Source organism: Panicum hallii, chromosome 9 (genome assembly GCF_002211085.1).
Source record: "Panicum hallii strain FIL2 chromosome 9, PHallii_v3.1, whole genome shotgun sequence".
Lineage (NCBI taxonomy): Eukaryota > Viridiplantae > Streptophyta > Magnoliopsida > Poales > Poaceae > Panicum > Panicum hallii.
This window is the reverse complement of record NC_038050.1, coordinates 15,372,515-15,383,567: the sequence shown is the minus strand read 5'-3', so window position 1 is coordinate 15,383,567 and position 11,053 is coordinate 15,372,515. Positions and strand designations below refer to the sequence as shown.

Sequence of the window (11,053 nt, the reverse complement as noted above, 5' to 3'; positions counted from 1 at the left end):
CTTCTAAAGCCAAATAAAGTGCCCACCAACACCTATCGAGCAAAGAAGCTTGTCAGTCCATTCATGATGGGTGTGGAAAGAATTCATGCATGTCCAAATAATTGTATTTTGTATCGCGGGGATACTTTCAAAGACTTGGACAAATACCTTGTTTGTTCAGCAAGTTGATAAACAATAATGCCGCTTAGTGTGGTGGCGACATTCAAGGTCCAGTCAATGGGAATAAAAGAAAGAGGAAGGGTGCAAGGGATAACGTTGCCTTTGTTGAGCCACCAGACACTACTTTAGCCATTTCTAATAAGCAGAGCTGAATTCCCGCCATGGTTATGTGGTACCTCCCAGTTGCCGATTGATTGAGGCGTTTCTTCTCCAACCCAAAGGATGCTGAACTAATGCGGTGGTGGGATTTGGATAAGCGCAAGAAGGGCGACGGAAAGCTCCAGCATCCAGCTGATGCTCGTCAATGGAAGAAGTTCGATGAGCAGTATTATCTGGAATTTGGAAAGGATCCGAGGAATGTTCGGTTTGCCTTGAGTACGGATGGAATGAATCTGTTTAGTGATAGAACTAGCACTCACAGCACATGGCCAGTGATCTTGACGATGTACAACCTGCCTATATAGTTGTGCTAGAAGAGAAAGTATGTTTTGCTATTGATACATATACAAGGCCCCAAGTATCCTAGCATCGACATAGATGTTTTTCTTAAGCGTCTGATGCAAGAGATGGAAACTCTATGGAAGGAGGGTATCTATATCGTTGATGGTTTTTCACGGTAGCCGTTTAATCTAAGAGCCATTATCTTCATCACCATCCATGGGTACACGATCAAAGGTAGGACGGGATGCATGATCTGCGTGGATGACACCATATCATATTTTCTAGAAGGTTCTAGAAAGGTGGTTTACCTTGGGTACAGATGCTTCTTGGTGGAATGACATCGGTACCAAAGTAAGAAGTTCTACAATTTTTTTATGGCAAGCCTGAGTTACATTCTACCACAATTAAATGAGACGGGCACTATGTTTTTGAAATGCTGAGGACCATCTAGGTCACCTATGGGAAGATGACAAAAGATGGGAAGAAGAGAAACAGAGATAAGGCACTTATCGAAGGCATGCCATTCAAGAAACAGTTCATCTTCTACAAGTACTTGCCACATTGGGCGGATCTTGAGATCCGCCATGCAATTGATGTTACGAAGAAGAATGTGTTTGGTAACATAATCGGGGTCCTTCTGGAGACATCTGCCAAGACAAAAGGTACCTTGAAGTGACGTCAAGACCTGGTAGCCATTAAGATAAGAGAAGATCTTCACCCTATGAATAAAGGGAATGGAATATATGAACTTCCTCCGGCTAGCTACAACTTGACATATGATGAGAAGAAGACAATGTGCGAGAGCTTACAGGAGATCAGAGTCCCAAGTCGTTTCTCATCCAACATAAGGAAACTAGTCTTAATGAAAGACCTGTCACTATGCGGCTATAACTGTCATGATTGTCATGTTTTACTGATGGTTTTCCTCCCTATTGCAGTCAGAGCGATCAAGCCAGTACATGTGAAGATGGTAATCACTCGGTTGTGTTACTTCTTGAACAAGATTTCTCAAAAGGTGATTGACGAAGATGAATTGCAGGATTTCCAAGAATTTATTGGGGAGACTGGCACAGCTCGAGATGTGCTTCCCTCCGGGATATTTTGATATAACGGGACACCTAATGATTCAAATGGTCGAATACATACGGGCACTTGGTCCACTTTACCTACACGAACAGTGGACATATGAGCGTTTCATGTCCATTCTAAACCGGTACGTACTGAATCGTGCATACCCTGATGGGTAGATAGAGGGATACAATACTGAGAAAATCATCGAGTGTTGTCTAGGTTACCTAAATGATAAAGTAGGCATTGGTTTGCCTATTCCACGGTTTTTGGGGAGGTTGGAAGGGGTTGGCACAGTTGGGAGAAAAACCTTCATCGGCAAGGATTTAAAAGGTGTGCAACAAGCACATTATAGCATCATGCAGCACATCACGATAGTGACAACTTTAGTTAATGAACACTTGAGCATGATTCGTGCAGAAAGTAATGGCCACTCGGATGATTGGATCATGAGAGAGCACAAGCGTTGATTGATTGCATGGTTAAAGGACCAGGATCTACCAGATGGGAAACCGTGGAAGAACAAACGATCAAACAATTAAGGGTATGACATTAATGGTATCTATTTTATACTATCGCAAAGGATAAGAAGACAGTATCTCAGAACAGTGGTGTTTGTATTGAGGCCTTAGACGAGAGAACAGGCGAAAGTACCACATACTATAGCGTCATAGATGATATATAAGAAGTACACTATGGTTCCAATATACAAGTCCCGATCTTCGGTGTCATTGGGTCAAACACCCAAGAGGTGTTGAGGTGGACAGCTATGGGCTCACGATTGTTGACCTCAACAATATCGGTTACAAAGATGATCCATGAATACTTGCTTCACAGCTCGCACAAGTATTATACGTAGCTGATCCCGCAAAAAGACAAAGCACGTTGTCGTTCCTGGAAAACAAGATATCATAGGAGCTGATGGTATCGATGTTGTGGAAGAATATAATCAATACGATGAAACAAACCTCTTCACAGACATGCCACAGAAGATGAGAATTACAGAAGCAAGCCTAAGAAAAGACGACAAGCCATAGGCATGCAAGGATGAAGAAACGAGAATTGTTACCGCTTAAATATATAGCTAGTAAATTATTTTCGGATTTATGTAATCTCTCTAATGTCTCGTGCATCAATGTATTTTGAATGAATTATAGGTATATTTTGTTTTACTTATGTTTTAAACAAAATTCAGCAGTTATGAATTGTATATATATATATATTTAAATTAGTACATATGACAAGGACAAGGATAGTTTTTTCATATGTTGTGGTATATTTTATGATTTAAACAAAATTTTGGAATAAAAGTAAATTATTTTGAGAAAAAAGAAAATCATTTGCAGAGGCAGGTGATGGTATTACCCACCCCTACAAATGGATTTGTAGGTGCGGATGACTACGCCACCAACCCCTACAAATGAGTGCCACCAACCCCTACAAATGAGTGCGCACCATTTTCTGTGCCCCCGCGAATTCGCAGCACGCGCCTGTCCTCCGCAGCGCACAAGGGATTAATCCCACCTTGCCTTCGCATGGACGCCGCAACCAACTTAAATAGCAGGACTTCCCTGCTTCTGAACTTCCGAAATCAACTCCATGCGCTCCTCTGATTCATTCTGGCCATGCTTATTGGGTGCGGGTTTGGACCTATTGGGCTCGCCCTGGGTTGAGCTCCTTATGGGTTGAGTCGAATGGGCCCTTAACCCCATAGGCCAATTTCTTTACCTTCTAAATATAAATAGTATAATATTTATGTCTTATTTCTTACGTATTATTATTATTATTATTATTATTATTATTCAACGTAGAATCTGATCCCCAACGTATAATCATATTTCTTCACTTTTTTATTTGATTTGCTATATCTTTTGAATTAATTGAATTTTTGGAATCATTTATGAAAATCAATTTCAGGGGCGGGTGGGGGCATCATCTGCGCATGCTATATGTTGATTTTGCTTGTTTCGCTTTCTTTTTTGTTTTTTTCTATTTCAATGCACACACACTCTAGCACACGCACATGTGCTAGTGAATTAATGAAATATATTTTTCAGTAAATGAATATTATTCATCTATATGAGGACTACTGAATGAAATTTTGAGTTTGTGAATGTGAGTTAGCGGCAAGAAATTATATGTGCATGTGAAATATATTGAGAATGTGAATTAGCGGCAACAAATTATATTCATGTATTCAAGTGCATGTGAAATATATTGAGAGTGTGAATATGTGCTTGTGAAATATATTCATGTATATCGATTTGAAAAGTGAATGTGAATTCATTTGAATAGTGGGTGTAATAGTAGTCCTCGATTCGATTATAGGAAGGACTTTGCGATGTCCCATTATATTCAAATTGTGTATTCAAATTAGTTAGTGATTTAGTTAATAAAGTAGTTAGTGATTTAGTTTGTAAATGAGAAGTGTATTCTATATTGATTGAATTAAAGAAACTTTATGTACATTTGAATTAGTGAAATTTGAATTTTAATAGTGAATGAAATTTTTAATTGAATATATGAGGAATATGAGTGTAATTAGTGAATATATTCAAATATGTTTCCACTGAAATGTTTCGAACTCTTAAATGGATCAACCGTTGTTATCACCCTCGCACAGGGAGGATGCACCACCGGAAATCGACGAAGTCGAGCGAATTGCATCCCAGATGTCGTGGGATGACATGGACAACGTCAGTGTGCAATTCGGGAACAATGATGCTGATGACGGTGTGCAATCTGGGGACGATGATGCCGATGACCTGGAAAATGAAGGACCTGGGATTGGACACGAGGTTGGGTGGATGGTCAATGGCACGATTCGATAGATCCACATCCTATCGCTCCAAGAGAACGCCGTTCAAGGTCGGAGTTCGATCCGGATTACATTCCGGATCCAGTTCAGGTAATGACTGCACGCGATTAATGTCCACCTAGCTTTTAGTATATGTTTTTCATAGACTACGTGTTATGACTAGCCGAAATCCTATGATCCGTGTAGGCGGCTCCGATAGGAAGGAGTAAATGCCGACACCGACCCCCAAGCCCCACAGAGGAAGAACTTGAAGGCAAAGCTAGCTCCGGTCCAGAACCTCAAACTACGACCTCTGGCAGCCAAAGCAAAAGGAAACGGGGCCAACGAGGAAGAAACCAATACCTCGAAGGCCAATGGATGGCAAATGCAGTTAACACAGCAGGTGAGCCCATAGAGCCCCCTGAGGTGCATGCAAAGTTTTGGAATGCAATCGGTTCTATAATTAGAACAAAGATGGTTTTGGATCCAACGGTACCCGATTGGCTAACGGTTCCTGAGGGGAAGAAAGAAGCGATGTGGGCACTATTGAGCAAAACATTTATTTTTCCATGAGGAACTAAGGAAAGAGTTAAGTATTATGCTAAGAAGATGTTGGGTGAAACTTTCCACCGGTGGAAGAGTGATCTGAATACCAAGTATGTCCAGAAGGGCCGAGAACCATTTGCAGAGTACGGGGAAATCACACGGGCACAATGGGAGGAGTTTGTTCGGCAAAAGACCTCTAAGGAAACTCTACCCCTAAGCAAGAGGTGGGGCAACAACAGATGGTGATGATGCCCCCTCCTGTATTAAGCCAAGCGAATACGGCATGTGCTCAGAGCAGTGTCGCATCTACCACAACACAGCCATACCCAGTAGATTGCATATCTGTTACTACTCCCTGCTTGTTACTGTATCCGATCGGCAGAGATGGGAAGACAAAGGAAGTTGCTAAGGCCCAGGTGTATCCGGGTGAGGGTTTGTTTGAGGGAAAACCGATCCCGCCCCTATATGCATCCGTATAAGTGGAGCAACTCCTGAAATCAAGCTATGAGGATAACGAGATAGACATCCCCACTACAGATGGGAAGAATTGCCTTGGAGAATGCATCAGCGGTACCATTCTATAGCATAAATGAGATATTGTACTGCTTGGTGCACAACCTATTGCTGCTCCGGATCATACCTCGCCACCACCAACACCACAACAAGAGGGGGGCATCATCTGAGCATACTCCACCGACTCTGCCATCTCTACCGGCCCTGCCATCATCACCACCACCACGAGGGGGGGCAGCACCAGAGCATACTCTACCAGCCTCGCCACCACCACCACTGCCCCCACTATCTCCAACGGCTCAGGTTGCCCGATCAAAAGAGCCATCACCACCGACCCCGCTATCACCACTGGCTTAGGTTGCCCGATCATGAGAGCATACTCCACCGGCTCCAAAAAGGACAAGTCAAAGGATGATTCCAATTCTAGTTCCAGCAGATAACGGAGCTTTTCCTTGCCCGCCGAACTTCAAATGGGATGTTGGGGTTGATAAACTTCTAGATTTACTGGATTGTCCTCAAAGATTTTAGTACAGTAAACTATTTCTACCCGATTGGGCTATCACAACAGTTCCAAGTGAAATGCAAAGGATGCATAATTGGTACCTGAGAGCATGTAGATTTGGGCTCTGTTTCCTGTGCGCTCTATACCATCCGCAAGTATTCGGATGTCAAGGTCAGGGCATCATGGATGTCATGTTCGACTTTCAAGACATCCACAACATGTTCCGCCTTGGTGAACTAGACATCAAAATGGTTAGACTCTGGTGCATGTAAGTGCCTCATCGATACTACTTGTATGCTATGGCCTTATTTACTATATATGCAAATCTAATTAAGTGTCATACATTCAATTCTACATGATGCAAATAGATGTTACCATTGTGTTAGGTGAAAGGAGAAGATATCTTGATCCTACAGCTATTTGTGAGAGCAGGCACGCCGGGCCAAGTAGGTGGGTGGACGATGATGACATGCTATCTGGGTGTAAAACGCCCAAGGAGAAGAATGAGAAACGAATGTCATATCACAGAGATGCCATGAAGAGGGTTGCGATCTACATAGGGGTTATGATGGTAAACTGGCAAGCCGTGGTCGATACCATATATGCATCATACCACATCGGGTAAGTCTAAATTCAATCTTTTGTCACAATATATACTTGCTCCGACCCATGGCTAAAAATTGTATATAATATTTTTGCAGGGGTCACTGGATTGCTTTTGTGATACAGCTAAAACATGGAGAGTCCTCGTATTGGACTCCTTGGATTGGCCAAACACTAGATACAATAATTTCTTATTCATCCTCAAAATTTTAGCGAATTTCTTATCTTTCATACGTACATCATGCTAATTTTTCCATAAAAGTAAATATTTATAAACTAACTTCTCATTTCTTTCTTTTTAAAATAGGGCTTGCGGGCACTACATTAAAAAAAGAAGGTGCTCATCCCGCCGATAAAGATTCAGCAATGACTCTACGCACAAACTTCTCGTGCCACAAGCAACCTGCAAATTTCGTGTACTACGGGTATTACATGTGCGAGCATATGAGGTGTAAGGGAGATACACAACAGATCCTGAACGTGTAAGGAACTATTCTTTATTAGGGATATTTATTAGGGATAGATGCATATGTACATATTATTTTTGCATCTATCTAACATTTGTTTGATCTTCCCGTGGATTCATTAATTGCATATTCATCCAAGAAGGAACACTGGGGCACTCCATGAGAAACAACTCCTAGAACTAGTAGCCGATTTATGTCATTTCATTTTGCATGAAGTGATCCATCCATAAGGCATATTTTTTTCAAAAAGACCACGAATTAGCAATGGACCCTAAATACATTAGACTTCGTGACTGGGCGAACCAACAGCACCGTGTCGCCTCAAGTAGCGTTGGAAAATAGAAGAAAAATATGTATTCAAGCAGCACTTTTAATGATGTACTCTAATGATGCACTCTAATAATATATATATATATATATATATATATATACTTCATTACTTTATGATTTAATTTTGTATGTGCAATTATTTATATTCATGAAACACATTCCATGTCGATCACTATGACATTCGATCGCGCACTAGCTTGATAGGTTAAAATTGGCGGGAAACAAATTTTAAAAGGTAGCGGGAAACAGATTTGGAAAATTTAAATTCAAATCAGTGAAATTTTAGGCGGGAAGGATGTTTTCAGGGGCAGGTCATGCCCTAACCCGTGACCCGCCCCTGAAAATCAATTTCCAGGCATGACCCACCCCTACCGCCCCTGCAAACAGCTATTTTTAACTGTGAGAAATAGGGACGGGTACCGCACCCAACTCTACAAATGTTATTTTTACCCACCTCTAAAAACGGGTTTTCTGTAGTAGTGTATGTCATGCAAGGTTGTGATGATATTTTTTAATGACAAAAACACGATAACTTATTTCTATATCTCTCATCCTTCTATCCTTACTGATCAGGGAGGATGGATCCATGGAGGCGCAGGTGAGCTCGTCCCCGCCTCGGCTACCGCCCACAGCTCACTGAGTGCAATATATCAGGTTTGTCCGTCGCTTCCCCCCTTTCATCTCAAACCCTTGATCCCCAATTCATGCCCAATTTCTCGATTGGACTGCTTGCTGCGTCAGCAAATTACTCGGGAGGTCAAGGCAAGACACGTACACCTTCTCATCATATGGGATCTAGGTTTAGGAGATGATTCAAGTCCGCCATCGACAAGGTCTGCCCCGGCGTCGACTCCTACACCGATATCCTCGCCATCGCCGCTAGGGACAGCGTCGTCACTATAAGTGTCGTCAGGAGCTGATCTGATCAGCAATACTCTGACTGCAACTGATCGATGGATCGATACATATATGCAGTTTGGGGGGCCGATAATGAGTTCTAGGAAAGGGTTGCATTTCGATCAGTTGGGGATAAATTCTAGGGTCAGGAATGGTACTACTGCTATTGCTAAGATATTAGGTTGCTGATTGCATTTCGGTCAATTGGATATAGCACAACATATTTTTATATTAATTCTTGGAATTTTTCCATGGACCTGTGGTGGATGGGTGTGATCTGCCATTGACATCATGCTTGTGTGCGCTGCCATGGATGTATGACTTCAATAGATTATGTATGAGTATCTGCAATATATATATGGATAGAACCTATGTATTTGTGATGTATATAAGATCTATTTCATGTCCTGTTTTTCTTTTTTTTAATCCATCATCACAGACACATTTTTTTAGAGCCACGTCTCTAATGTTGTACATCGCAGACGTATTTTCTGTAGCTGCGTCTCTGATGTTCAACATCACAGACGCGTCTAACAAAATCCGCGTCTGTGATGTTGAACATCAGACGCGTGTTTCCGCGTCTCTGATGTGGTCATATTAGAGAGGTGAAAATCCGCGTCTATGATATCACATATGCGAACGCACAGACGCGTGATTTCGCATCTGTGATGAGGCTTTAGACGCGTTTGTAATGAAGTGTTCTGACATAGTGTATGAAATTTTGACGGGATCTCACTGACCACTAAAAGAGTACTACTAAAAAAGGTTAATGAAGTCATCACATGTGTTTCGCAATGGATGAGCCGCCAACCACTAAAAGAATAATTACTCAGAAATTTGAGCACCATCACATGTATAATAATGGTTTATGATTACTTTTGTGGTCTGTATCGATGCACTTTTGTCATTTACATTGTTTGCATAACGTTGTTTCTTAGTAGGATCAATGGCAGTGGGAGTGTATGCAAGTGCAACTAGATCATAGTGAAGACAAGTTTATCTAACTTGTTCACAACCATACGCATTATCATTAGTTTAGTTAATTTCTTGCATGATCTGGCTACACACTTTCATCTTGGTTTCTTTGATAAAATTAGTCTTTGAGTGCACCCAACAAAAATACCGCTTCAAGGGTTCGAGATTTCCACTTGCTTGCTCTCCCTACCCATTGAAGTTTCTCTTGCTTATTAGACGCACGTCTCAATCATTCTTGTGTAGTTGTGTACCACCTTGTGATGTGGATGTGGATGGCTATATGGTGAGCAGCGCTTGTATACATCACAATAGCATGTAATAAAAAAAAGCATATGTATATCGAATTACCAACATTCATGTATAGAGACAACGAGGAAAACACAAACAAATTAGCACTTACACGACATATAAATTGGTTGGTAGTACAACGCCACGTACTACTCTTATTACAGAAGCCATGAACGGCCAATTATTCCTTATATGAGTACACAACACGTCTGCACATGAACCATAGTACAAGCTAGTAAGTATATTGACATCAGAATTGCGCTTCTGTAACTTGAAAGTTTTAGGGGTATCCACCGCCACTACCAGCGGATCCAGAACCGCTTCCTGAGCCATTCCCATATCCGCTGCCACCTGGACCACTTTGCCCACCACCACCGCCACCACCTTGACCACCCGCCTGAGCATATCCACCACCATAAGGTCCGTACCCACCAGCTTGACCATAACTTGAACCGGAACCGGAACCTTGTCCAGAACCGCCATATTGTCCACCACCTCCACCACTACCACCACCTTGGCCACCTGCTTGAGCATACCCACCACCATACGGACCATAGCCGCTGGCTTGACCATATCCAGAACCAGAACCGGATCCACTTCCAGACCCGCCATTTTGTCCACCGCCACCACCTCCACCTTGACCACCACCCTGAGCGTACCCTCCGCTATACGGCCCATACCCACCAGCCTGACCATACCCAGAACCGGAACCAGAGCCATAACCAGACCCACCATTTTGTCCACCCCCACCACCTCCACCTTGTCCACCTCCTTGAGCATAAGCTCCACCGTTAGATCCATACCCACCTGCCTGGCCATACCCAGAACCAGAGCCTGAACCGTAACCGGATCCTCCATTCTGTCCCCCTCCACCCCCTCCACCCCCACCGCCTCCACTAGCATATGCTCCACTGGAAGACCCACTTGCCTGGCCATACCCAGAGCCTGAGCCATTTCCTGATCCAGAACCATCCCCAGACCCACCACCTCCGCCCCCGCCGCCACCTCCACCCCCAGCACTCACATATCGAGAAACCCTTGCAGCATTGGATAGTCCAATGCTGAGGAGGACGATGAAGCTAAGTGCTACGAACTTGGTTCTAGCCATTTGTGAGCTACCAAGCTTTTTGAACTTGAAGGATGAGATGAGTAGGAAGTGAAGGCTGCTTGGTTATTTAAAGAGCTGGAGGCATGTCCCAGCTATAGCCCAAGGCATCACTTGCTCACTACTAGCTAGTTATTGTACAGACAACTGGTGGTTTTGCATTGTCTTGGAATGAAAACAACAGGTAGGTACAGCATGATGAGTGCATGACTTCTGTGATTGTGATATAGAGCACTTGTTTTTCTCAGTAGGCTTGACTGTATTACGTGTGAATCGACTTTGATAACGCGGCAAGTATGAATGCCACGTACGCTTTGACTGGGGAAAGCTAGAGTTGCCACTAGCTGCAACTCGCTGTGGCG

The 11,053-nt window shown here is 42.8% G+C and overlaps 1 protein-coding gene across 1 annotated transcript; it reads right to left on the bottom strand.

Moving 5' to 3' along the window:
* Positions 1-9,673: 9,673 nt before the first annotated feature.
* Positions 9,674-10,713, bottom strand: LOC112876591 (putative glycine-rich cell wall structural protein 1). Its single transcript, XM_025940735.1, has one exon. It carries the CDS (start codon positions 10,692-10,694, stop codon positions 9,867-9,869), a length of 828 nt encoding a protein of 275 aa, XP_025796520.1. The 5' UTR covers positions 10,695-10,713; the 3' UTR covers positions 9,674-9,866.
* Between the last annotated feature and the right edge of the window lie 340 nt (positions 10,714-11,053).